At 48.8% G+C, this 26948-nt stretch overlaps 8 protein-coding genes across 8 annotated transcripts; 4 read left to right on the top strand and 4 right to left on the bottom strand.

The window, feature by feature from the left end:
* Nucleotides 1–497: 497 nt before the first annotated feature.
* Nucleotides 498–3614, bottom strand: BJ212DRAFT_1447501 (atromentin synthetase; the record flags this gene model as incomplete). The annotated part of the gene is made up of 7 exons (XM_041338408.1): nucleotides 498–703; nucleotides 761–1515; nucleotides 1557–1825; nucleotides 1879–2383; nucleotides 2436–2668; nucleotides 2724–2860; nucleotides 2918–3614. 7 exons carry the CDS (start codon nucleotides 3612–3614, stop codon nucleotides 498–500), a joined length of 2802 nt encoding a protein of 933 aa, XP_041191994.1.
* Nucleotides 3615–5037: 1423 nt separating this feature from the next.
* Nucleotides 5038–9028, bottom strand: BJ212DRAFT_1481865 (Oxysterol-binding protein-domain-containing protein; the record flags this gene model as incomplete). The annotated part of the gene is made up of 12 exons (XM_041340322.1): nucleotides 5038–5700; nucleotides 5754–5981; nucleotides 6034–6156; nucleotides 6206–6324; nucleotides 6377–6404; nucleotides 6458–7836; nucleotides 7890–8027; nucleotides 8079–8390; nucleotides 8442–8666; nucleotides 8719–8838; nucleotides 8891–8944; nucleotides 8992–9028. The coding sequence occupies 12 exons, from the start codon at nucleotides 9026–9028 to the stop codon at nucleotides 5038–5040; spliced, it is 3426 nt and encodes a 1141-aa protein (XP_041191995.1).
* Nucleotides 9029–9579: 551 nt separating this feature from the next.
* BJ212DRAFT_1447503 (amino acid permease) lies at nucleotides 9580–12174 on the top strand (the record flags this gene model as incomplete). The annotated part of the gene is made up of 13 exons (XM_041338409.1): nucleotides 9580–9728; nucleotides 9786–9906; nucleotides 9958–10080; nucleotides 10203–10311; nucleotides 10362–10392; nucleotides 10449–10668; nucleotides 10718–10832; nucleotides 10912–10934; nucleotides 10980–11055; nucleotides 11108–11436; nucleotides 11497–11678; nucleotides 11734–11778; nucleotides 12162–12174. The coding sequence occupies 13 exons, from the start codon at nucleotides 9580–9582 to the stop codon at nucleotides 12172–12174; spliced, it is 1536 nt and encodes a 511-aa protein (XP_041191996.1).
* On the bottom strand, nucleotides 12171–12806 carry BJ212DRAFT_1463026 (helicase). The gene has a single exon (XM_041338940.1). The coding sequence runs from the start codon at nucleotides 12789–12791 to the stop codon at nucleotides 12600–12602; it is 192 nt and encodes a 63-aa protein (XP_041191997.1). The 5' UTR covers nucleotides 12792–12806; the 3' UTR covers nucleotides 12171–12599.
* Nucleotides 12807–13144: 338 nt separating this feature from the next.
* BJ212DRAFT_1300459 (uncharacterized protein) lies at nucleotides 13145–13683 on the bottom strand (the record flags this gene model as incomplete). The annotated part of the gene is made up of 3 exons (XM_041332994.1): nucleotides 13145–13318; nucleotides 13346–13460; nucleotides 13625–13683. The coding sequence occupies 3 exons, from the start codon at nucleotides 13681–13683 to the stop codon at nucleotides 13145–13147; spliced, it is 348 nt and encodes a 115-aa protein (XP_041191998.1).
* A 1999-nt stretch (nucleotides 13684–15682) lies between these two features.
* Nucleotides 15683–17501, top strand: BJ212DRAFT_1274071 (auxin efflux carrier; the record flags this gene model as incomplete). Its single annotated transcript, XM_041331138.1, has 8 exons — nucleotides 15683–15741; nucleotides 15790–15877; nucleotides 15928–16000; nucleotides 16072–16212; nucleotides 16264–16367; nucleotides 16416–17221; nucleotides 17278–17311; nucleotides 17367–17501. The coding sequence occupies 8 exons, from the start codon at nucleotides 15683–15685 to the stop codon at nucleotides 17499–17501; spliced, it is 1440 nt and encodes a 479-aa protein (XP_041191999.1).
* Nucleotides 17502–18233: 732 nt separating this feature from the next.
* On the top strand, nucleotides 18234–19719 carry BJ212DRAFT_345372 (uncharacterized protein). Its single transcript, XM_041342968.1, has one exon. It carries the CDS (start codon nucleotides 18626–18628, stop codon nucleotides 19589–19591), a length of 966 nt encoding a protein of 321 aa, XP_041192000.1. The 5' UTR covers nucleotides 18234–18625; the 3' UTR covers nucleotides 19592–19719.
* A 3767-nt stretch (nucleotides 19720–23486) lies between these two features.
* On the top strand, nucleotides 23487–25253 carry BJ212DRAFT_1300462 (uncharacterized protein; the record flags this gene model as incomplete). Its single annotated transcript, XM_041332995.1, has 9 exons — nucleotides 23487–23519; nucleotides 23566–23638; nucleotides 23687–23827; nucleotides 23887–23954; nucleotides 24040–24068; nucleotides 24312–24419; nucleotides 24466–24939; nucleotides 24992–25025; nucleotides 25170–25253. The coding sequence occupies 9 exons, from the start codon at nucleotides 23487–23489 to the stop codon at nucleotides 25251–25253; spliced, it is 1044 nt and encodes a 347-aa protein (XP_041192001.1).
* Between the last annotated feature and the right edge of the window lie 1695 nt (nucleotides 25254–26948).

A 26948-nucleotide genomic window follows, 5' to 3' on the forward strand; every position in this document is an offset into this window, starting at 1 on the left:
TATATATCGCGTATAGCAATTTCCAAAAAAAAGTCATACACGACACGAAGAAGCATATGGAAGAGGGGCAATGCACGGCGAGAGGAAATCATATTACGGATGGTGATGCATACTGCATGCGGCAGGAAGAGTTCGACGAAAACGGAGAGGCCCGGGAGGGAGAGCGTAGATATCTGTCGAGCTCGTTGAGATGATGTGATGATGGATGTTAGTGGAGCTTGCTGCAGCTGGACGGAGGCGAAAGGAAGAAATGCTAACCATGGGGGGTAGATGCATATACATAGCAGACGATACCAAGTGTACCTTGAATTCGCGAATATATCCTGGGGTCTTGAACGCTGTGAATGCCGTGAAGGTGTTCGGACTTTTTGTCAGAGGCAATTAAGGCAACCGAACTAGCTCGGAGTTATAACAGGGTGCTATAAACTCGTTGGTGGTCCCAGAGGTCCGTTTTCCCATTTTGCACTGTAAAAACACAATATACGCACTCCAATCTTTTACAGTCCACGAGCCTCGAGACGACTGCGGAAGATCTTCTGGAATTGGGGGGCGTGATCCAAGTCCATGAGCGTGTAGTGTTGCCCAGGCACGTCGGTATATGACGGCTCGCCGCGGCTGAAGCTAGACCATAACTTGAGCTGGTTGTTGAGCCAGTCTGATTTGCTGCCACGGAGAGGAATAGCATAGAAAACGTCGACTGCAGCTGAAGAGATCCGCCATTTGAGCAGGCGATAACGAAGTCAGAAAAGGAACGACATACAAACTGAGCCTGATGGGTTGTAGTCTTTTCCGCACTCGATCAGGGACCCAGCGATGTCCACCCAGTGGTTGAGCTTCTCAGCCGTCAGTTGGAGCTCGACGAGACGTTCAGGGGGAGACAGCTTCCACACCACCTCAACCTGCTCCTTCCTCGTCATCTGTCTTAGAGCAGGCGCGAGATCATTAGCATCATGCTTCGACACGAGACCGAGGAAGTACGACAAGTTGAGCATGCCGCCTGTCCAGTCAATCTCGTGCATGCGGTCGGCGATATGAGGAGGGATGTTGATGAGACCGACGAACTTGACTTCGTCACCCATGGCCTCGATCCGCTTGGCAACCTCAAACGCGACAACACCACCATAACTGTAGCCCGCAATGGCATATGGCCCTGTCGCTTGGGTCCTCTTGACTGCTGCAGCATAGCAAGACACCATCTCGTCCATGGAGGTGAAGAAGGGGTGGCCGGGCACAAAACCACGAGCGCGGAGAGCGTAGAAGGGACGCTCGTTCTGGAAGTATTTGGCAAGGTTGACGAAAATGAGAACCTCTCCAACCCCAGGGTGAACGAAGAAGATTGGCGTTTTGTTTCCGGTCAGTTGGAGGGGAACGATGGGGTCGTACTCCTCAGTCTGGTTATCCTTAGAGAGCAGGGCGTTAACATAGTTAGCGAGGCTCGAGATGACGGGGTGCTTGAGGATTTCGATACTGGGGATTTCAGGCAGGCCGAAATGTGCTTCTCCCTCACGCTTGAGCCTGGGGATGATATGTATTAGTGAGTCATTTTCGGGCGGGACAGGTATACTGGCCTGATGACATCAATAGAAGTACCGCCGAGTTCGAAGAAGTTGTAGCTTGCCGACATCTCGCTTTCCGCCATGTTGAAGATACTAGCACATATTTTGGCAAGCGCCTTTTCCGTCTCGGTCGACGGGGCGACGAACGTAGCGTCCCGTGCCTCACTGAGAAGCTCCTCGGAGCGGACGATGTGCTTCGCAAACTGTCCTTTTGTGAAGAGACTGATCAGACGCGCACGAGACAGTTTACCGAGAGTGGTCTTCTCCATCTCGTTCATGGGATGGGTATGATGATCTGAGGTGGCAGGGTGATCATCCTCACAGAGATATCCCGCAGAGCCTGGTGCGTGGCGAGGAGCTTGATAGAGGCATCTGTTCCATCAAGGTCGAAAGTTGGCGAGTAGAAAATAATGAAACCTTCAGTATCCTGGCCAGCAGCGAGGAATGAGTGCATGACCCCGTCAGCGGTCTGTAGGTAGGTTTCGAGCTCAGTGATACCATATGAGACACCATGAACAATGAGGGTATCCTTGATACGACCGCGAAGACGCATGACACCATTCTCGATGATGCCAACATCGCCAGTGCGGTACCAGCCGCCTTCAACAAAGCCGGAGGACGTGGCCTCGATGTTGTTGTAGTAGCGTACGAAGATCATCGGTCCGCGAACCTGCAGCTCGCCAATCTCCCCGTCGGGGCGCAGGGTGACGCCATCTGCGGGGTCGACGATACGCCTCTCGCAACCATTGATGGGACGCCCGAGATCAAGGAACTCGTGAGCAGGCTCGGTTGCGAGGACATCCACAGGGTTGTAAATACATCCGGCGCTGAAGAAAAAACCGTCAGATCTCTGTAACCATGTGGCACAATCAGCCTTACCAAGTTTCTGTCATTCCAAATCCAGCGGATATCACAAAGGACGAGGAGTTTTTGTTAAACTTTTTCATAATGGCAGCGAACGCTTTTGCAGTCCTGGAAACAACAGCTTCACCTCCGCTGTTGATCCGCTTGATTGAAGATAGATCGAAGCACCCAAAGAGGTCGGTGCGCTTCTCCAGATCACGAGTCAGCTTGGAGAGCAGAAAATTCGGGGCAAATGCCAAATCGATGGACTAAAATATAATGACAGTAAGAGACACATTAAGCTATGGTTGGGTTTTGGCATGCCTTTTCATCGATCAGACGGAAGAGTCGAAGGGGATCAGCAAGGATAGCAGATGCATGCACGTGGAGTTGCGAAGCACCATATAACAGAGGTGTGATGTGCATTTCTAACGATCCTGCGACGTGATCAAATCCGACCCCTGCATGTCACCAGAGCGATCAATTAAAGACTAAAGTTTAAACCACGTGCGTCTTACAGTTCAGGACTCGAGATTCGGAAGTCAAGCCGTAGCTTTGGCCCTTGGCACGACATGCAGCAAGGATCGTACGGTGCGTGTGCACGACCACCTTCGAGAATCCAGTTGACCCCGAGGTCAGGAATAGGATTGCCTCATCGTCTGGCTTGGCCTCGTGTACAACCCAGTCAGGCGCGACGGCAAATTTCTCCGCCGATGCCTTTAATTCGGAGAGCAGGTGAATATTCAGACCAGAAATAGAGCTGATCTGCTCAGCGCCCAGTTCGTTGGTCAACCAAGTAGCAGATCCAAATAAGTTCTTGATGTGGGCGACATGGCCCTCCTTGTGCGCCTGTTGTGCACTAAGTGCAGGCTGTAAACAGGGCACATAACCAGCCAGAAGACATGCCCATACAGCAGCCATATTATCTTCGTGCTCCGTCAGGTACACGACAACGACTGAGCCTGTGGGTTTGCCCCACCCCTGCATAGCATATGCAAGGTTGCGAACATGTTGGTTGAGCGCGCTGAAAGTCTTGGTCTGAATGGAGGAGTCATGTGCCGAGGAGGTTATGAAACCAAGCTCATGTAACGGATAGCGGTCGACGGCTTGAGCGATGACATCATGGAGAGTGTTGGGTTGTTGAGAGACAACATATGTTTTGAGGTTTGTAACGAACTCAGTGGTTGTATTAGGGGCGACTGCGACGGGTGCCATTGCAAGATGTCTAGGTTCTCAAACGGTACGAGGGTAGGAAAAGATATTGAGTGCAGATGATCCCCCTTGGAGGCCCGAACATTATATAACTGCGAAATTCATGTTCAACGTAAGTGCCAAGCAAAGACGATATTTCTTTCTTTCTCGCTACGTACCAACTCGCCGTTATGATGATTATGATGATATCATCAGTCGGACCTGTAATATTTGGTTATTTGAAACAACTCCAATCCCTGAACAACAGAAACTAATGGTTAGTATTGCCGAAGAGGCGATGGCGACGCGGAAATAGAAGTGGAAATGTAACGGCACTATCCCCCTCTTAGACAATGATGGTGGGAGAGGGATAGCGCTATTAGTAGCAGAAGCTGAATGCCGCACAATTTATTTGTTGTCCATGCGGCCACTATGATGAGGACCGTGAGGTGAGAATCTACTGTGATACTGAGGATCTGATCAGTGGATAAGTGTCACTCTAATGGACGTACGAAACGAAGCCATCCCGGACATTGCAGTAGCAAAGTCCACTGGGGCTCATGTGACATGCGCTCATTGCAATTATGGGCCTGTGGTGCATGGATGGATATGAAGTATACTACTATAAATCGATTGCAAATCTACGAGTTATAAACTCTATTCAGTTCTGAGTTTCAAGTTGAAACGGATTTGGTCACTTTTGAAACGAGCCCTCGGAATTCACTGATCGAATTTAACTTCAGCCGATAGCACTAGTACTTAATAGTCTTAGCCAGGATGAGTAGCACATGGAGAGACTCCATTCATATATGCCATCATATGTAGGAAAGCTTTTCGCATAAAGCCGTGTATATCTTACGTTGGAAAACCACGGCGATCGGCGTAGGGTACCCTCAGCCTCAGGGGGGAGACTCGCGAATTCTCTGATGCTGGAAGGACTTTAGCGTATTATGGGAACGGTCGTTTTCTAAATGCTGCCGGGAGACAATTAAAGTCGGTACCGTCACCTCGAAAAGGATGCAGAATGCTGCAGTAGCATAAATTACATCCTATCATGTTGGAGGGTGCTGCTATACACGTTAACGGTGTTGGGAGACGTAATATTTCAGACCGCACCAATGCCAACAGTAGACACCAGCCTTTACAGTTTGTCTTCCGAAGAAGCTTCAATGCGCAAATTGGTATCGACGACAACGAAGACTTGAAGAAGCATTGACATATCCTGGAGGTGCAGGCGAAAGCATACAAAATAGGTTACTTGCAGAGGACCTCACCATAACCTCTGCTGTTGAAAGATTGCACCATATCCTTGTATTCATGAATTTGTCTTTCTTCGGTACGTGAGCTGTGATCTATGCGTCCGACATCAGGCTTTAATTGTCAGGTTTACAGAAGCCCGACAATTAAATACAAATCCTGCCCTATCCATGAATCATTCGCGCGCTAACTAAACAGCGTCCTCTATAAAGATAGGCTCCACATCCTTCCAAGGCTGTTTACCCCCCTTCTCCCACACCTTCTCTCTCTCCACCCAATACTCCAACCTATCTCCAGCCCTCGACGGCGCCCACACCCTCTCCCCAGTATCCCCATCCGTCTCCGCCCTAAACCACCTGGGCCGATGCGGCGGCGCGCGCCCCTCCTCCCTTGCACGCCGCGTCGTTCGCTGTCGTTCCTCTTGCTGCATCTTCAACCCATTCGCAAACTCATACTTCCCCATCTCAAATGCCCGTTGATCAGGTCGCAGCCGGCAGTCTGTCGGGCACAAGTATGGCCTTAGCGTTTCGTCGGGGCAGTCATTCAGCGTGATGGCAAATGGCGTGAGGTTGAAAGGTATGGTAGGCTTTTCGGAGTTACGCCAGAGGAGAATGTACTCTGCGGTGTAGTTTGGCGAAGAGGGTCCACTTACAGTGGCGTCAGGGTGTAGGAATCCGCTGCCTGTGCCTACGGCGCGACATATGAGCTGGCTGTTCCACCGTCCAGCCACCTCGTGGGTTACTTCTCCGTCTGTGTCTCGCACGATACCAGAGATTTCGTATGCATCTTTACCCCGCCATCCTCTCGGCTTGAATGTCAGCATACACTGGTCGCCAGTGCGATGATTCGTGACCTGTCGCAATGGAGTTTCAGTTTCGAAGCATGAAGAGGAAAGGGTTCACTCACGATCATATCACCGTAGTGATCGATGGTGGGAGAGCCTAAGATGAACCCGGAGACGTTGGTAGTAACTTTCTTCCACGAGAAGTGCTCGACGACCTTGCCCTGGATGCCAGCAGCAGTACACTTAGGGTAGTCGGGCGCCCATTCTTCAGGAAGAAGAAGTTCAGCATGCGCAACGCCAGTAGGACGAATCTCGAATGATTTTCCCATAAATTTATTTTGTGCATCGACCTGGTGTGGACAGGTCAGCAGACAAATCATGCGGCACAACAACGTATCAAACCTCTCCATAATAATGCCAATACGGTGATTCTGCCCAACAAGCAGAAATGGGGGGATGATGGCTGACTTGCTCAGATATGTAGCGATATTCCTTGTCGAGTCTGACGTATTCGAATGTTTCGCTCTAGATGGATTGAGCATTTGCCTACGAGAAAGGTATGAAAGGTACCTACGAGCATAGGATTAAATGGTTTAGCTATACGGCCGATGGTCGATGAATAATTTGACATTGCGAATGCGGCCACAAATGCTAACCGCCGGTGCGGGTCTTGCTCACGAGCAGCGACATCGACTATCGACCGATGAGTTACTACGACCAACGACCACATAAATGAGACGCTTACGACACTCCGAGAACTCCATGTCCTCTGCCTTCACTCGAAATAAGACAGTGTGTACATATCCATTAGCCAAAGAAAACTCACCATCCGCTGCAACATACTTGTCGGCTCATTAAACATGACGGGGAAACTAATCCTCGTCAAATCCTTTCCAATACTATGCTTCAGCACAGACCACAGACTCGTGCTAGGCCTGTTATCCGACCCGATGGGTAACCGCGTCCTCAAATTTTGATAACCTGCGAAGTGTTCGCCATTCATGAAGGACAACGCAGGTACTGCGCGCATCGGGCTCGATAGCAGTTGGCTGATGACGAGATTGGGGAGCGCATTGGCCTCGATGGCATCGAAGAATTCATCTTCCTCGTCCGTGTCGATGGCGTCTTCATCCTCCTGATCGTGCCGCGGCATACGCTGTGCCGTCGGCGTGACTCCCGCACTTGCGGGTGACGATGGCACAGTCGACGTGGACAGGCCGTTGACTTCCTCAGGCGGGGAGACAATAGTGATTGGTGCAGGGCGCACCAAGGGCGAGAAATAGGGTTCTTCAAGCACAGGCGATACAAGCGCCATGGTTGTAGGGCGCTGTCGGAGTGTGCCGCCTACATCGTTTACACCGACATCGAAGAATCTGCTACCTCGTTTCCGAGACCGTATTCGCAGCTCTCGTTCCAGTACCTCGCCTTCTCGCACGACAGTTTGTAAGCTCTCTTCCCACACACTCTGTCTCTCACGCTCACGCTGTAATTGAGATTTCCACCACTCCTCACGGTCCTTGGCCATCTGAACATACTCGTCTATCATCGTTTGTACGATCGCGAACGATTCCTTGAGCGCCGTACGGAGTTCTTGCGTCCTGGACGGTGCATCTGGTGGCAGTGCAAGGTTAGACAGAAGCTGGGTTGTGAGTTCCATCTGTGCTGCGGCCGAGTTTCCTTGCAGGTCGAAAGTCGCATTGTGAGGAGGCGACTGTGTGAGGACTGAGGCCGAAGAATTATCATTGTGGTCTTCATTGTCCGAGGTAGAACGACTTTTAGCTGCCTTGCTCGTCTCAGGAGGTGGCCCATCCTCCATGCTCTCATCCGCTATACCTATAATGGAGCTTTGTGACCCCCCGCCGCGGGTACCCACATCCATTCGCCGCACCGACATCGCCGACTGGAAGCTCGAGCGCACACTCTTGGGCTTCAAAGCGTTCAGCTCGCTCTCCCCGCTCTTTCGCAGCATTTGCTCATCGCGCCGCGCCAATTGTATGCTCTTCCCAAGCGCCTGCGTCCACCCAGCAGCCTCGACGTGATGGTTAGCACGCATGTACCATTTTTGCCCAGTGGCATGTCCTCGAGATGGGGTCGAATGGATCTCAAACCGCGTCTTGTCGCCGCCAGGCGAGATTTTGAGGATTGCAGTTTTCATGGCGATGGCACCGCGGCTAGCTATATCTTCGTCTTCTTGATGCCGGTAATCTGCAGGAGGTTAAGCGCCGTAATTAAATAAGAAGGAGCGAGAGATGACGGACATGTGAATACACCATCTTTCAGAACAAACCATCTAGTATTATAGCCCTTAGCAACATTAGTGTATTTATTGAGATAGCCCTTCATGACAGGAGGTTCCGAAGACGGGACCTCAATAAGAGAGGTATCGTGATTTGCGACTGTCGTTGTTTTGAGTGCAGTGGGTAAGGGAGCGCGTAAGGAGAACGTACATTGTCGCAAAAATACCCGTACGTGATCGTCTTTTCCTGTGCCCTCGTACGCCATTTTCCCCCTGCGGTTTCGCACGAAAACGCTCGCCCCCGCTCGGACAGCTAGTTCAACGAGGCGCAGGTTTTTACGCCTGGCTGCCTCATGTAACAGAGAAGTGCCAGATGCATCGTCCAAGTACGACAAATCAACTCCACGTGCCCGAGGTGATTCCAGTAGAGCCACCAATGCAGCAGTCGGGGATGCATCCATAGGGGACAAGATATACGAGCGTAGAAGGGACCTGTATGAGGCGTTCAAAAAGGAACGCGAATCTAGGAGTGGCGTTAGTGAAGAGGGCACAGAAACTACGAGGGAGTACGCACCTTGCAATATTTGGATGACTTCTTTTACCTTTGCCACATCCTTGCATGTTTTTCCGTTGTTATCACGGAGGGTGTCGTCAATACCAGCCTGGTCGAGCAACACGCCTACAATGTCTGCACGACCAAGGGATGCTGCAAGATGCAGAGGGGTGATCCCAGAGCCTGGTGGGTGCACACCATTGGGTGATATGGCTCTGTGAGATAGGAGTAGCTGTACAGTATCAACTTTGGGTGCGGGTGAGGGAAGGTGGAGTAGCAAGCAAAAGCAATGACCTACCAGAAGCGCAGCGAATAGCAAGGTGAAGGGCAGCAGCTCCAGTGTTAATGTCTCCATCAACAGACTTTCGTCTTTCCTTGCCAATTTCAGCAAGAAATGGATGTATGAGAGCAGGATCGCCTGGGGAAGAGGGTTTGCTATGAAGTGGGAGAAGAGAGAGGTGGTTTCTTACCACTCCGAAGCGCCGATAGCAGTTTGAGTTGGTGAAGGGGTTCTGAGGTATCTGCTGCTCATAAATGACTAAATCCAAAGACAAGAAACTGACAAACTCACCGGACCTGAGACTACGGATCGAGAGGGAGGAGCTCATTATGTGTCCACCGCAATTCCCCGCCCGTAAATTCAAAGTCCAGAATGGTTTAGTGGGAACAGCGCTTGCGCGAAATGAAGAGGAAAGCAGTTAAGGAGGAGAAAACGAGTTAGATGTATTCAAGAAAGTCACCAAGTACTGCTGCAGCTTCTTCCCCATGCAATTTCAGAAGCACCGAGTCACGTGTCATTTATGTACTTGCAGCTGCAGTGTTGCTAGCCCCAGGGTCCACATACGATTTCAGCGCTCAGCACTGACCATGCTAACTAGTAGCGCCACGCAGGCTAGCACTCACGCTCGTCTCTTCCACAGCTACGAAGCGCCGATAAGACGTAAGGATACCTTCTTTGACATCGTCACTTGTCACTGTCTAATTAGCCCCATGATCATACTTAAGCTATTCCCATGATTATTTTCGCAATCTTTGTCACCGCTATCGCTGTCCAACAGTCAATATCTCCCCCGCCTGAGATACCAGGGGCCTATATAAAGGATAATTTTAAGGTGGGTTCCTTCCCAGTCTCCTTCCGTTCATCTATTCACGCCAAGTCATGAGTAGTTTCTCTTCTCCAGACAAGGAGAAAGCCTCTGAGGGTGATATTGGTTCGGCAGAGCGCGCAAGTAGCAATGGCAGCTATACACCACCACCAGACTTCAGACTTCACCGAGAGCTTAAGAATCGTCATGTTGCAATGATAAGGTACTTATCTGTTAACATTCCTGATTGTAAAGACTGAGTCACATTACTTTTTTTCAGCATTGGCGGGGTGATTGGCACAGGACTGTTCCTCGGGACTGGATCAGCACTCATGAATGGCGGTCCTCTAGGCCTTTTATTAGGTTACATATTCATTGGGTCAATATGCTACTGTGTGATGGTCAGTCAAGTGTATATTTCCTGACTTTGTTCTTCATTGTTTTGTTACTAGGTCACAATCGGAGAGATGATCTCCTACCTCCCAGTTGCCGGCGGTCACATCAAACTCGCCGAGCGCTTCGTTGATCCGGCATTCTCATTTGCATTGGGATGGAATCTATGGTACAATTGGACGGTAATGTGACCCCCTGCTTGATGTTTCAAGTTTCTGAACGTTACTCTCCCATCAGGTGACATTACCAGGTACAGTCTCCGAATCGTCCCGCAACGAATGTCGTTCATTATATTTAAGCCGAGTTGTCCGCGGCCGCTACCATCATCAATTTCTGGCATCCTGGTGTAAACAACGCGGTATGGATAACAATGTGTCTCGTTGTTGCCGTCGGGATCAACATGAGTGGTGTTGGTAAATGTTCACGCAATTTACCTTCTCTTCTGGCTCAATTTTTGCTGCAGGCGTGTATGGTGAAACCGAATTCATGTTCGCGTGAGGCCATCTTCCCCCGAAGTTCTTTCCTTTGCCTGACGCTAGGGGCAAACTAGCTCGATCAAGGTTGTTACGATTGTTGGTCTCATCATCTTGGGGATCGTCCTTGACCTTGGCGGTGGCCCGAACCATGATCGTATCGGATTTCGCTACTGGAAAGACCCTGGCCTGTTTGTTCAATTTTATGGCATAAGTGGCATGACAGGTCGTTTTCTAGGCTGGTCTCGTGTAGTAACACAAGCTGCATTCGCATATGCTGGGTCAGAAGTCGTGGCTGTGAGTCGTAATTTCCTCCCTTGGACCTTTTGAGGTTGAAACACGCCAGATGGCGGCTGCAGAAGCCAAGAACCCGCGTAGGAATCTCCCCAAAGCCATTCGTCGTGTTTATATCCGGCTCCTGCTATTTTATATTGGCGGTGTCTTCGTTATCGGTCTAGCTGGTACCTTCGAACAACCCCTTGCTGAACGTAAACTCTGATAATGCTTCCGCGTCTCCGTTTGTAATTGCAATTGACCGAGCTGGCATCAAAGGATTGCCCGCGGTAAGTGTTGTGTTATACAGTAATACATTTCTCATACCCCTGTAGGTGATCAACGCCGCCTTACTGACATCAGCCTGGTCCGCGGCTTCCAGTGACCTTTACATTGCCTCCAGAGGCCTATGTGAGCTTCTATCTAGGTCTATGGGACTGATTCCGATCCAATCTGCTTGTAGATGGCCTCGCCGCCTCCGGCAATGCCCCCAAAATATTTCTCCGCACCTCGCGGTCCGGGCTTCCCTATGTCGCAGTAGCCACGTGTGCTTCTTTCTCCCTCCTCGCCTACATGGCAGTCAGCACGAGTTCCGGAATGGTCTTCACGTGGTTCTCTAGCATGTGTGCCACTGCGGGCCTCACGACCTGGTTTGGCATCGGTGTCATCTATCTGCGCTTCCGCAAAGGCTTCCTCGCACAGGGGCACAAGATCATTGAGCTCCCATATTCCTCTCGACTCCAGCCCTTCGCCGCCTGGTGGGCCGTCAGCGCATCGCTTTTGACGCTGTTAGTGAGTCTAGCTCCTGCATATGCGATGTAATGAAACGATTCTTGGGCTTATGGCCTCCAGTTCAGTGCATGGGAAGTCTTCCTGAGAGATAACTGGTCAACAGCAACGTTCATGACCAATTATCTGCCCGTGATGCTTTTCCCTGTTTTATATACCATCGCCAAAATCTGGAAGCGAGTCCCTGTAGTCAAGCCAGACGAGATGGACTTCCATTCTGGCATCGCGGAAATCGAGGCAATGACGTAGGATTCTTTTATTTGCTTGTGAATATGAGCTAGGCTGAGATACTTGTCACAGACATGCAGACGTGCCCCCGAGGAATTTTGTGGAGGCATTTTGGATGTGGCTTGTGAGTTTTTTTTCGATGATGGTGGTCACTGGTTGGTTTGCTCATCCTTTCGCAAGATGTAATGATTGCGTTTCTCGTTGACCGATATTGTATTAAAGCGAGCTGTTTCTATATCATAAGTGCTTGCTTGTCAATATTTTGATGAAGCCGTCGTGCCTTTGTCCCCAGTAGCCAAGACCCTTGTTGTGGCTATGACAATGTCTGCCTTGATTCTGTGACTTCACCCACATCGCATTGCCACCCTTGTCGCCAATCACTGCAATGTGACTCTCAGTAGCACGAGAACTCCGCATGTGGAGACTGTCCGACATTTTGCCACTCCAAGTGACTCACTGGGTCAATCAGCCTGGCCCAGGTCTGTTCGTCTCACCTACAGGGCGGTTTCATAAAACATACAATCCCATTACGGACATACTGCGGATGCTCCAACATTTGTTGTACACGTTCTTTCGGGAACATCCATTGGTACACGCACCACCAAATGCTTTGGTTCGTAAGATTGCAGGGATCGCGCCGAACGCAGACGATGTCACTGGAGACGTGTTAGTGGCGCCAAGAAATAAACACGAAGTTATGGACTGTGGAGAAGAGGATATGCCGCGGGTCAACGGGATCGTCCAACAGTAAGCCCGAGATGCCTGGCATGATGTATCAATCTGGGTTCTGGAGATGAAGGATGAGTTGAAATTCAGTGTTCGTTAGACTGCGAGAATATTCTCAGTTGAATCAAGTAACACCCAGTAGACTCCACTCCTAGCAAGGCATCTCGAGCTCACCCCTTCGCGCAGTCGGCTCTTTCGATGATATACTGCATTTACAGTAGCAAATCAGGAAATACAATATTAGCACAGCCTTGTCCCTTGTCCGCCTCTGCAAATAGATACATGATGTCTCTTCGCGTTCTCACCCTGGACAACGCCGTATACAATTGATCGTGAACAAATGGATCCATTCGAAGATCGAGCACACTTCGTGCTGGCATTGATCCTTGACAACCATTAAACATCGTTGCATACGCTGGTTACAGAGGAAACTGTCTTCGATTCACTGTCCACGATGAACGGTTTAGATGGAACGCAAAGTTGATGCGGGGGATACAGTGCTAGTGGCGTTCGAATCAGTGTTGATGAATTAGACTTCGACGAACCAACGATGCGGAGTAACCGCGTGCGTTTCCCACTAATCCCTTTTCTACAGAGAGGTTTCATTGAATGGCGCAAATGCAGGTATGTTTGAAATCCAGGCGATGAGGAGGCATCCCGGGATGGGTCAACATCACAAGGCAGTCAGGCGTGTGTTCTGGTACGATCAATGGAGTGTGATCGGTTTCTTTCAGGCTGTCTGAACCAAAATAAGATTTTATGTTGAATCATCGACATAGACATTGAGAGGGGAAAGGAAGACAAGTTTTAACGTCTTCGAGAACATGAGGAAGTCAATGGTGTCATCGAAGTTTGTCGTCACTGCTATAATCCCGAGATTCTGTCGATTTCCGGAGCAGTCTTCTCCAATGTGATCCACGGAAGCCGTGAACTACGGGTCACTCATGCAACAAATTACAGTAATATCAAATTCATTTTCCTGCTTGACTGAAAAGGTGCTGCGCGAAACTTCATCTGCTATGATGACCGCTGGAATTTCAGGTGCGAGCGCCGTCAGGAAGGGATTATAAGTCCTATATAGATAGATGAATGAGCAAAAATAGGAAGGAAAAGAGATGAAGGGAATGCGCAGATTTGCCTTCATCGTCAATGATCGTGATAGGACCGATAGTTATCCGTGCATCCAGTGTATGATAGAGGCAGAGGCAGTGTTGGCATCAAATGTGAACACGTTTACGTTGATTTCTGATTCGTATCACCAGAAATTCTTTTTGTCGATCTGATACCTGCTTCCATTTTGAAGACCAACAACGCCGTGAAATGATACAGAGGCCGCCTATGATAGTAGTGAGGAAAAAACAGACAGAACTAGTATGAACGTGCAGTAATGTCGGTGGACGCAATTGCACCCGATGCTGGCGGTTATTTCTGTAGACAATATTATTGCCACTTGTAACAAGTAGCACAAACGTGCTTTTAATGCCGTCCTGGGTAGCTCTTCCCCTGCTGCGCCCATCCTGAAGCGTCATGCATATGTCCAAACATAATTGGGTTCTTTGGCCAGTGCCGACCACTATACTTTCGAGCTGGCTCTACCACACGGTTGGTTCAGAAGAAGCAAATTGCGTGACTCCCATGATATGCGAGCTCCACCTGACTCTATAAAATGAAGAGGGTTAACTGGAAATCTTCGAGAATTATGGGGATATTCTTGAGTAAAATGTAGTTATGATGGGAGTAAAGCGTGTAATTGTTGGCAAATTTCTGGACGGGAGAATGTATCAGAAAACTCCGTGATATTCTCATACTTCACCCACCGTGACATTTTAGCCGCGTCGTAGTTCATGCGTTTGCTGTGTATTAGAATGCCTTTCGCTGTGATCCCTGTAGTTTGACATTCTGCCGGATTCTGCCGGCAAAATTCTGCCATCTGCCAAACCGGCTGGCAGAATGGCAGACTTCTGCCCACAACACTACGCCTGAGCCTCAACTATTCCCTGTCGTTTTGCGCTTGGCAGTCAGCTGTCTGCGCGCCGTGGGTTAACTGTGCTTTCCTCAGTGTCTGGACTCCAGTCTTTGCAATCTGGAAATCCACCCACTTAGTAAGACCGTCACAAATCCGAAGCCCCAAGACAACGTTAGTAGCGAATCTGTCTGTCTTTCCCTGAATTCGACTCGGAGCAACCCTTACCCACCCGGACATGAAACCGATCGATAGCGGAAGAGTACTGCATTCGGTCCTCATCATCGGCAATGCACTTCCCAGCCGGTGAAATGGCATTCATTTGACGTCGAACGTACTAGTTGGTGGTGAGCGATTCATCGAAATTCCTCATACCGGAGCTCAGGTCCGTGTGGCCTCTCTATATCTGGCTGGATTCCCAATCCCAAACAATTTCGTTTGCGACCCGTTTCTAATCACACTTACAAGCCATACCGTGACCGGGAGCCGTCTAACTGACTCGGCTGGCCAAGGAATGAGGCCAAGGGAGTCACTATAGAATGCACTTCCTTGAGAATGAATGAATACTATTAACTGCGGATTGCCACACACATGGTGCTACTTGGGCACTACCACCCGGTTACGCGAACGTTGCAATGCCCTGTCTTATGGTTTATCGAGCAGTCAAATAGCACATGGATGATCGCAGTTCAGCGCTTACGACACTGGAGTCTAGTTTCGTCTCTGCACGGACAAAATTTCCAATGCGGTTCGGAACGGCTGTGTGGGTCCCAAGTGGATTTAGGGTCCAGCTCATGCTAAAGGCTGACCGGACCTAGGAGATGAAGCTTCCTCCCCCAACCTGTAAATCACCCTGCTGGTGAGTACCGAATAGAGCTGTCCAGGTATAGGCTTGGTTGCAGTAGTGCAAGGACTATTTACTACTAGGTTGTATCCCGAACAGAACAGGATGAACGGTGTGGTAGCACCCTGGTGAGAACTTTCCCAGGTTCGAAACCACTGCCATATGTGCCTGCAGCAGGCACCAAGGACGTGGTCTGCTTCGCGATGCTCAACTGGACTCTAGCTTCGGCTTCACGTTGTAGTTAGTCACTAACGCAACTCCCCGATGTTGACAACCCCTAAACCCTCTCATATTCCAATGTCATCTCCGGATATCGCATTTTCAATTCACGCGTGCCGCTGAGACAATCCATTGTTCATCCGGAGGTTGGACTTCCTTTTGCCAGCATACAACCTTGAGAAAATCATTCCGACACTACACACGTCGATATTTCAATATTTATACACGAGATTTTCAGTCTAAGGATGACAATCTGACTCCCTATTCCAATGGCGGAGATTCCTTTCGGAACTTTGTTATGGGTAGCTGCGAGACCTCTTCTCCGACTGTGAGTTTCATTTCCTTCCTTTTCGTGTCGTTCTGAACGTTTACCCAGTTTCATATGCGTCGCGTGTGGGTACGGTATTACAAGGGCTGGTTTTTTTCCTGCGATTGCGACTCGCGGCGCCGTGCAAGTGGTTTTGGTCAGGATGCCCCATTTCCTGGAAGAATGGAATTGATAAACAGGATCCAGAACATTACTTTGCCTAGCTTGATATTCTCGAGGGCTTCATCTGCATTAAATGCGGAGAATGATGCAGCTTTTGGTTCGTTGTCTTCCTGAAATGCGTTACTATCACGCAATTAACGTACATGCACATGCAAACGATCCCTTTAGGACCGCTGATAGTGATTGCAACCATCTACATGGCAATAGGCTTCGCATTATCTCTGTTTATCAAGCAATTTTTCTGGGTTCCATATCGGTTTCGGTACGGTATCCTTGTTGCCGGGGGTTGGGCGAGCAGTTGCGATATAAGTAGGTTACATGTTTCTTACATCGTGCCATTCACTGACTGGCACCTCATAGCAATTTCGGTCATGATGGACATAATGGCCTCTCTCCCTTTCGACGGAGTCCACGATCAAGACCTCGCGGTAACATACGTCGGCGCCTTTTGTGTCATCTACTACGTGAGTTTTGTATGACTTTTGTTATATAACGCTAAATTACGCCATAAGCTGACTATGTTTACGTGCGGGCGCAACTTAATCGAGCGTGATTTTATTGGATCTGATACAGATGGCGGGGAAATACATGAACCATGCCGGGCCAAACGTTGGAAGTTGCTCGTGGTTTTTTTACGCCGGGCGAAATTTGTTTCCTCTTCCGCAACTGGGGAAAAATATGACTTGGAGAGGAATGCCTACGGTGACCAAATGTCTAGCAAAGATCTCTCCCTGCAACTGTCATCGTTGGAGCATTCACAGGCAGTTTCCCCATTAGCGTCGTCAACCATTGTGCAGCATGACATACTGTCTGGCCAATGCGATGAAACGCAACCGTCCATGGATGCAGAACCGCACATCATACCAGCGTCCACAGAGAACTCTGCTCCAAACCAACCCCGCTCTGCCATGCGATACATGAACTTCCTTGGCAGTCTTTCATCCCCTGTCTTGTTCTCTGTGGTGGTTTCGCTCATTGTCTCTAGAATGTCGGCTGTGAAGGCATTGTTTATCCCTAATGTATCAGGAACGAACATTCCACCAGCTCCTGATGGACAACCCCCACTGGCATTCGTAATGGATACAGCGGACTTCTTGGGAGCAGCCAATTCTCCCATTGGACTGATTATTCTTGGATCTGCACTCGCGAGAATGAGTGTCCCTCGCGGACGCTGGACTTCACTGCCCCTTGGGGCCATCGGAGCTCTTGCTGTTAGCAAACAGCTCATCATGCCAGTCCTCGGAATTTCCATCTGCGAAGGATTCACTCGGATAGGATTCATTGATGCTGAAGATAAAGTGCTCAGATTTGTATGCATGTTCGTTTGATTTGCTATGCGCTGCATCTGCCTTTGGCTGAGTGAGCATATCACAGCTTCGTATCATGTTTACCCATAGCATCGACCCAAGTGAGATATTGCCCCTGCAAACCGCCTCTTTTATGTGTTGAGGAATTATTTGCAGGTGATCCTGACGCAAGCATGCTCTGATACAAACACAACAGATCATCTTGCTGCGTTCTTGCTACCCCAGTTGATCCTCATGTTTGGGGTGATGACCGTATTGATGGCCTTTACACTCGACCTTCTCTTTTGCTAGCAGGTCACTTCTGGGTGCCCGGTGCACAGGGCCTGGAAACGCCTAACCCCTTAGATGATGGATTTGATGTTTCGAGCCCGAAAGATTAGATTACTGTATGTACAAGTGATTGCCGCTGCGGGGTTCGCCTTGTTAAAGGAAATTCTGTGTGAGTTTGCATCTAGATTACTGTAGAAGATTTCTTTTATACATCAATACAAGCCACTGATGAAGAGAGAGGCACTCGGAAGAGTTCGTGCGACATTCAACGATGTAAATTGCAAATACTTTAGATTGGCAATTGGGAAGATTGAACAACATCGTAGCAGATGGTAAAGGAAAGATAACTTAGAAGTATGCGGACTTCGCCCGCTTTTGTTGGTCTCCTTTAACCTTCTGTCAATTCTGAGTCGAGGATTTAGAACTGAGATCCCGCTGCGGCAGTTTATGGTTGGCTGATGTATGGTTCATAAGTAAGTCTTCTAGCTGGACATGTGCTATCACATATTACCTCGTTGCCACTCTACATGCATAACTCGAGCTCTAGGAGGAACTTGACGATACCTTCGGCAGTGAAGATGTAGGTTTTGACGTATGAACCAGCCAAATGTCTAACTTGTCTGGAAGAGGTCATCAATGAAGTATTGTGTGTTCAAGTGATACGGAAGCACTGGGAACAAAGGGGCTTTAGAATTATTTCTCACGCGCACGCTTGGGTGGTGGGCAACGCGTCGTCTACTTGTTACTGCAACACTTAGGCCTTAGTCCCGGTAAACACAGGAGAACAAGTTGTGCGCCTTCTTCAACATGCCCTATCAACGAGCGTGCAACCAAGCATGTGCAATCATGACCTGGCCTTTGTCACTCTGGATCCTGGGCAAATGGCATTGTGGCTCCTTGGATTTGCCTTGGACAATATTTAAGTCTCTGTCGACCATTATTTTTCTTGTAACCGCTCTCTTCTCAACGAGCCAGCCCCTTTCGAATCCTCGCAACTCTTGTATTCTTCAACTTTCTACCTGGACAGATTCTTGGCAACATGCAATTCGTAGCACCCGCCGCGGCTCAGCACGCAGAAGCGCCTGGCCTGACAAATGACACACCCTTCAGCATCATAAATCGGGCTACTAGTAACAAACTCCAGCATGTACGCAAGAGTCCAATTGATACCTTGCCTGATGAGATCATTCTGCACATATTCAAGTTGGGTGTCTTGTCGCAACTCTCAAAAACGTATCGATTTTGCTGTCTTAGTTTCGCATGTCTCTAGCACATGGCGTAACCTCGCCTTCAGCTGCTCCTCGCTGTGGGCGGACATCACCATCACGGCCGATAACATGCATAAAGTCGATGGAGAGCTCGCTATCGTTAATGCATCTCTTCTTCGTGCAAAGGAGTTCGCCTCGCGTTCTAGAGTCTTTTCGTTATTTGTCCGACTCAAACTTTTCACAACGCCCAACTTGGATTTCGAATATTTTCGACTGGGCACGATTATGACAATGAACTGGCTCCGCCTAGTGCTACCGCGCGTCAAATATCTCTCAATACACTGCGATACTCTCCAAGTTGCGTGGCTCGTCACGAAGTGTTTACATACAGCTCCCATGGAGACTCTGGAGACCTGCAAAATGAAGTATGGCACTACAATCCTATCCTTTTGCCATTCAATTATACCACCACCCGTGCGCTTTCTTTTTCTGGCTGGCCAAAACGAAGAACAGGCAGCGGACAATTTCTTTCCAAAGTTGACACGTGTTAAAGCGTCTGGGTTCCCAGTGTCGTGGTCTCAGTGGTCTTTAACGCGGCTGACATCCCTATCGATTAATTTCATGACCTTGCATGACCGGCCTTTGATGGACGTGCTGAAATATATCCTTACAATCAACAGAGAGACTCTGGAAAAGTTCGAGATCCAAGGTGCCATTCGGCAGTTTGGGACGCTGCTCCGTAACGCGAACGAATTGCCGACGAACTTGCCAAGGCTCGCAGACCTCACACTCGGCTATCTATCCCAGTGGGAAGCTATAATTTTTTTCCTTCACTTCGAGACACCTGCGCTGAAGCACCTCAAGCTATGTGACATCTCTCGCTCAATTCTCGCTCAGCACTAGTCCCAGGACTTCAAAGACGGCTTCGACTTGAGCAATCCGTTCTTCCAGAATACGACTGCTCTTCAGCCATTTAACAACTTTTCTTCTACGATCCTTCTCGAAAATCTGGTTTATGGCTGGCGCTCGCTACTTGAACAAGTTGAAACGCTCGCGCTTGAACATTTTAGTCTACCACCTCTTTTCTCCAACCTCTTCTTGCAAGACAACGATCCTTTGAAACAATCTCATGGCGCTCATGTTGTTCTGGCTTACCGCATGTTGCAGACATGCTCACAGCTTCGACGCCTCGCTCTCACCAGCCCGGAAGAGTGTTTCATCCATGCACTCAATATGTATCCCGATGGTGCCGATCCCGACGATACCGAAAACAACGGTCCGGCCCCTGCGCTTACCCACCTGTATCTCGCCTCGTCTCATCCTGACCGCCTAATCCTCTTTTTGAAGCGAAGAGTGGAAAGCCTTGCAAAGGAAAAGGGTCCACATATTTTGGACTACCTTGAACTGGCGACAGAGAAAAAGATGTGGGGCATATGTTGGAGGCTATCGCATCGGACAATATTGACCTGGGCTGTCTTGTGAAGAGTTCGTTGGTGGCTGAATGGCAGGGAAGGTTCACTACCTAAATCTTGTGTATTTATGTCCTTCCGAAGTTCCAAGTGTACTTAGACCTAGTGACGAAGAAGGAATGCGTTGTATTTGCTGCTTATGACAGTCACCTAATACGGAATAACAATTTGAAGACTTCTTCAAGTTCTTGTTTTGTTATATCGCTTGGCCTCATGTTGGCAGCGTGCTGTTCATTGTTCAATTGAGGGGAGGTAACGAGGTTTATTGCTCCAATTGTCTTTTGGCTTATACGATCTCCACATCCCTGAGCCAAAGTAGAGCGCGCACATGGCGTCGACACCAATTGGGAATCGTTCCGCTCTTACAATATGTAGATAGATAGATGTAGTATATCGTCGTCTATCGCAAAAATAGCATCTGAGTCTGCGTACACGGTATGTTACAGATGAGTCAAAGAGCTGTATTGAAATAAAAGATATTTCGAGTGTGTTAGCTGCTTGCAGCGGAAATCGGAACTTGCACACAGGAGAAAACTCGACTTGTATTGAATGAGCACGGCCCAACTTGAACTGGCAGGAACGTTCATGTTTTAACATGGTGGCGGATGCGAGGCTCAGCGCACGGTCCTGTCACCCCTATGGAATTGTTGGAAAAAATTTCATAGCGCGGGTGCTTGAGGCTTGAAACACTAGACTGCCCAGGAAACAATTAAGGTTAGTCGCCTGGAGAAGTTGGAAGAATCCAATCCAACATACTGGGAACTCGCGTGGATCACATCGACCCGACAACGTAGATGAAGAAGTCAACTAGGTGTTAGATGTTAGGCGGGAAAGGACCTGAAGAGAAAGCAGATTGTAATCAGCCAGCGGAAAAAGCCCATGGAAGAGAAGCAATTAATCCAGATTCCGGAGTGTTAGAATTTATATTTTGTGGGTATACAGATGATGTTGACCTTCTGGCAAATATCCGTAGCTCATCATGACGCAGTTCGAAATATGTGCACATTTGCGATATCGGGAAAGTCAGGTGGAGCACATCATATTTTTGAGACGGGGAACTCAGCAATATGTTGTAAGAGATGACGCAAAGCTGTTCCAAAAGTAAAATATAGTAATCAGCCTCCAGCAGTCGCAGCGGAGCAGCTTGAAGTTTGCGCCCTGGCACGCGAGACGCGCGCGGATGGACGCCGCTCCAAGGTCATCATATCGTAGATATGGATGATAACGTCATTAGCGGAGACTCGAGGACCTGTGAATCCATATGTCCATGAAGTACTCAATCAGGCTCATTTCGGCACTTGAAGATGTTGCCCATGATGAATTAGGAATGCGGTCTTCCGTTTATTGGTCTCCCTCAGGAGACAGTAGGGTTGACGGGCCAAGCGAATATCTTCTCTCAAAGGGGACTTGCCGTGAACTTGTGTAAGTCTGTCAATTGCACCGCTTTAGACTATCCGACTTCGTCTGGCTTGAGACTCGAGGGCCGCTGACATGATCCAATAGGTTGGGCTGGACCGAGTGTTAGCCCGGAGTGGTATGCAAGTAGGCGGAACTGCTCGAGAAGTTGGGATACCGATTCGACCGTGTCGAACGACTCTTCAAAATAGAAATATACATTAACACATTGCGCATACTATAAGAATGCTCGAGTAACAAAGGAACTAACATGGAGAGTGAACTGCTGTGTGAGATTAAAAAGGAGTGGTAGGTGGGTATAGAGAAAGACTGTAGGTAGACGAACTCGACGTCATGGGTCGTAGCAGAGGCGAACAGCGGTGCCGGGACATTCCGGCGGGCTACTAATCAGGGGCCAGGCACGCATTCCAGATGACTGAAAGCTGTCACGAGCTCAGCGCTCAATGTACACTAGTACTTACTCTTCTGCCTCAGGGATGCATTGACGAGCGCTGTGATGCAGACCTCATGACAATCGCCACGGTGAAGACTGTCGACAACAAGTTTACCTTATACTATCACCAAATGCTTATTTAATCGGTTCTAGACCTCCACAGTTAATGCACTGGCCAACACGTCCTAACTCCTGGAAATACATCATATCAGACACTACTAGCTTATACTCGGCGATATTTGGTGATCTTGACAGGAGTTGTAATGAGGCGGTGATGCATAAATGATTAGGGCAATTTGCTAATCGCTCAGGATCCCCTGTCAAGCAAGATTATCTCCAAACGGTACCATGTCCTTGCTCAGGGTTGGAGTCTTGGTAGACTCTGGGCCGGACTACTTCAAAGAGGTTCACAACGGCCAGGTTCAGGTTCGGACCAGGAGCGGTGAGCTCAGTTTGCGTCATCGCGGGGATATGGCCTTGACGATACGCACTATGGAGTGACATTGGATGCCTCCCTTTTATCCTCCGTTGACGATCTGCAGAAGACCAGAAAGAAAGGTTTCGCATGTATATTCCCCAACTAATAAACGTTCGAAGCCGCCGACTGCGGCAGTGGTCTCATCAGCATGTCGATGCCGAACATTAGATTTTAAGAGGCGGCCTTGTTGTCAATTTTTCGAGGTTGATTACTGCTCACAGAACAGAAGTAACGACAAACAAGCTTCTAATGTGGGAATGGCTCGGACTGGTTTGGACGGCCATCAGATACAGCCCGAACGACGAACATAGGTATGGTTTGATCCTGCTTTCCACGTCGAACTGCTAACCTGAAAGGCACTTCAGTTCGCAAAAAAGTCGGATTCGGAATTTGGTCGAGGATTAAATTGCGGCAGCACTTTGCCAAGATATGGTGGCCCTTAACCAGGGTTTCCATTCATACAGCTTATGGCACTGGTCACTGATTCGAATTAAAGTCCAAAGCAGTCGCGCGGACAGGCCACTATCTTTTTGCAACTTCACTCACCGACATGACACCGATATATGACGGACCGGTTGTCCGCTTCTCAGGGTGTGAACCTAAGGTAGAGCCATATCTTACTGACCCTTACGTCTGCAACTGCCAGCAAAGACATGGAAGCGCTTGCCGTACTTGCATTTAAGAGTCGGATTTTCCATGGTCCAGAGGAATCAAATATCCTTTTCACTCCCCTTCAAATTGGAGACGGACTGTCTTTGAGCAGGCTCCTTCTTTGACTCGTTAAAATCATATCACGAATTGCGACTCGTCCACGGTCATAAAGGATCATGAGCAGCATCATCATTGGCACTCTGCTTTGGATCTCTGTCCAACCGCTCATACGCCTGCAAGGATCCTTTTCTACGTTTCCCTTGCACTTTTTTTCACGCTCGTTGCCATTTCTTCAGGTTTTTGTGCGTAGGATGCGGATTTGGAGTCACGAAGGCTGGCTTATTACCCGCCATGGCGGCTCGCGGGATGGGGCTAGTCATCATAGTAGGAATTTTTTTGATTTGAGGATGCATGACTGATCGATCGATAGAATGTTACGACGCCAAATTTGATGTTCTCGACAATTGTACCATCGTTTAACTCATCAAACATTACTGAACTAGGTGGGATTTTGTGCCTTTTGCGTGTATTTTGACTGAGGTTATTTCCAGGCCCTCTTGTTCTCGTCGCGCTGATCTATATGCTAATCGGCATGACACTGTCGTGGATCATCAAGCAACTCTTTTGGGTTCCTCACAGATTCCGGCATGGAATTCTTGTGGCTGGAGGGTGGGCGAATATCGGTGATGTCCGTAAGCTTACCGAAACCCTTTGTTTTACGTACATTCTGTCTGACACTGGTTTGCATTAGCTATCTCTGTGGCCCTGAGCATAATGGCGTCAGCCCCTTTCAATGGAACCGATGATGAGAACCTGGCAGTGAGTTACATCGCTGTTTTTATGCTGGTGTGGTCCGTGAGTATATCGGTTATGTATCTACCTCCATTTGCTGCAACATTCGTAGGTCACACTGTTTCCTCTTGGCGGACACCGGTGTGTTATGATGGATTTCGATGGTCCTGACTTGGAAATGATCAAGTCAAGGAGAGGCTGAGCACCAAACACTCGAAGACTCTGTCGAGACTAGCTGCCTGGATTCGTACACCTCAGGCAGATCTTTCTCTTTAACCATCCACCAGTCAAGGAAATTCATACCGAAGTCGGTCAAAATAGCAGTGAAAAAGAGTCTCCTCATGCGACATTTACACATGAGGACTCTGTCACCACGTGTTATAGACCGCCGGAGCAGGAAGAAATTGGAGTCTTGACATTAACGAATGAACATCTGCTGTCCTACCGAGTTTCTGGATCCTACTTCTCCCTCACTTACATCCGTACAGCCCGGTCCGCTTTTGACTGACGGAGCCGAGAAAGTCTCCACAACCATCAGTCTTCCTGACTCTATCACCGGGCACATCGCGGTGACGCATACTCATTGGTTCCACAAGTTCATCAGTCTGACCTTCGGATTCCTGCGATCCCTCCTGGCTCCCCCGTCTTTGTCGATCATCATCTCATTTATCATTGCCATTACTCCTCCATTGAAGGCACTTTTTGTTCCAGGCGTTCCAGGCACGCATATATCTTCAGCGCCCGACGGCCAACCTCCACTCGCACTTATCATGAAGACGGCTACCTTCATTAGTGGCGCATCAGTACCAATGGGTTTGATTACCCTTGGGTCTGCTCTTGCCAGACTAAGCATCCCGCGAAATCAGTGGAGCTCTCTCCCTCTCGGTGCCATCGGGAGTTTGGCTGTTGGCAGGCTCGTCGTGATGCCTGTTCTGGGCATCCTTATTTGCCAGCAATTCACACGTATCGGACTGATAGACCCCTCTAACAATGTCCTCAGATTCATCTGCATGTACGTCCCTTTGAACATATGAGCCTGAATGAAACCTGACCTTGAGCGTTAGCCTCTTGTCGGGCTTGCCCACCGCGACCACACAGGTATTTGTTTATTTTGCATCTTGGACGTCATATTAAGCAGCGTTTAGGTGTTTCTGACTCAAGTGTACTCTGGGACAGGTAACGCTGAGCATTTGTCAGCGTTTCTGATACCCCAGTACATCATTATGTTCGTATCGATGACAGCCATCACTTCCTTCACACTTCATATTCTCTTTGGATGATGCCCCTGGAGCAGGGATGTATGGATCACGTTATGTGCGGGTTTAGATAATGACGGCCGGTAAATGATTGGATAGAACAAGAGATATAGAACAATTCCGATGTAGGATATATTGAAGCACCTGAAACTGTATGTACGACCCCAATAGACGCATACGTTGTATATTTGCACCAGCGAAAGCGATCGGCACTACGGTTGAAGATGATGATATTGGTTTATGATTATTTCATCAGATGGTACACCCTTTTAAAAAATTGGACAGCTACAGAGCTGTCAGAAGGTGAACCGGTGACAGCTGTCGAATGTACAAGTTGTGGCAGCTGGGCCGCTTTACCTTCTGACGATTTTGAACGGTCTATTGGGAGCTAGGTTATACCAAGAAAGGCAAGCACGAGCAGAAACACGCCTGCGCGATCCCCGTGACTGAAAGGATTTACTAAATTCATGATTGCGTACTTGGCCACGAACAAACGCCAAGTTCGGCCAGATGTTCCTATAACGTGAGGAACTTCTGCCGATAAGCGCTAGCCTTTACCAATTTTAGGTTAAGACTGGTCGACTTTGCGTAGGATTTGAAGTCGTAAATTTCTCCAAACGTTATCGGGGGGATTTCGGCTAGGTCTGAAAATTGGGAGAGAAGTTCAACCATGACTCGCTTGAAACACGAGGCGGGCACTACATGAATGGACTACAAATCCAGCACGATAATTTAAAGGATGAAGCGTACCACGATGGGGAATTACTCCGGCAAGTTGCTGTGTTAGGAGCCTTCATAATTGCAGGCGCTGACGAAGCCCGACAAAGACGCACCGAACACCTGCAGACGAGTCCATGTCGCACACTATAAGTAGTACATACTGGAGTCGTGCGAAGTGACTGCTTCAATTGCTACCGTTACATGGCAGGCACTCGTGCACGAAATGACAGGACATTCATCGCCACAATAGGCTTTGACATGGGGAGTTTTCACTGTATCGTTGAGGCTGGGTTTGCAACACAGCGGTGCACAAACCCTATTCCTGGAGGTGACGTGTTTCCGGTGCATTCCATTGGTTCGGACCATGTCAGAGGATGTCGCAGACTACGAAATCCACGATTGAAGGCCATTTTGAAGCTAGAAGAGGAGGTGGAACCAGTAGAACCCCTCGTTCAGACGAGTTTCGAACGAGTGATCTTCGGAGTGTGAAAACATTGTTCGGTTGTGTAAAATAACATCGAGTTTTCGGCACAAGAAGGTTTGGAAGTTTAAATCTGAAGAACGGAAAGTCATCCACTGTCATACACCGGTGTGAAGTAATGGTGATTGAGTCGATGATGCTGCAGGAGGTTTTAACATCTTGAGTCCTGCGGAGTGACAGTCAAAGACGAATCTATACCTTACTCTAGACGTAACCTAGAGCGTTCCAGAATTTTGGATTCTCCGTTCTTTCAGAGGCTCCGAAATGTTGGTCTGGATTCGATGCCGGCTGTGTAGTTAGACTAGAAAGGACGGAAACCTACAAAAGACGCCTGACGTCATTCATGACTATATTTACGAGATTTACAAGACAAACTGAAGGTGTTGACATGAACGCCTATTCCTCATGACGACGCCGTCGTTGCGGTGCTTTGGTGGCAAAAAAAATGTACCTTTGAGAAAGATTCAATGTCCAGTGTTTCATCGATTCCCTTGAACTGAAAAATAAGTGTTGTATTACTCACTGAGTTCGAAATTGTAATAGCGCACCTGCCAGTGGCACCGT

The sequence above is a fragment of the Suillus subaureus genome (genome assembly GCF_016647635.1).
Source record: "Suillus subaureus strain MN1 chromosome Unknown BJ212scaffold_20, whole genome shotgun sequence".
NCBI classification, from domain to species: Eukaryota; Fungi; Basidiomycota; class Agaricomycetes; order Boletales; family Suillaceae; genus Suillus; species Suillus subaureus.

Coding starts and splice junctions, on each gene's coding strand:
- BJ212DRAFT_345372 (XM_041342968.1), top strand. CDS start 18,626: ATGTACGCAAGAGTCCAATTGATACCTTGCCTGATGAGATCATTCTGC.
- BJ212DRAFT_1463026 (XM_041338940.1), bottom strand. CDS start 12,791: ATGTTTAATGGTTGTCAAGGATCAATGCCAGCACGAAGTGTGCTCGAT.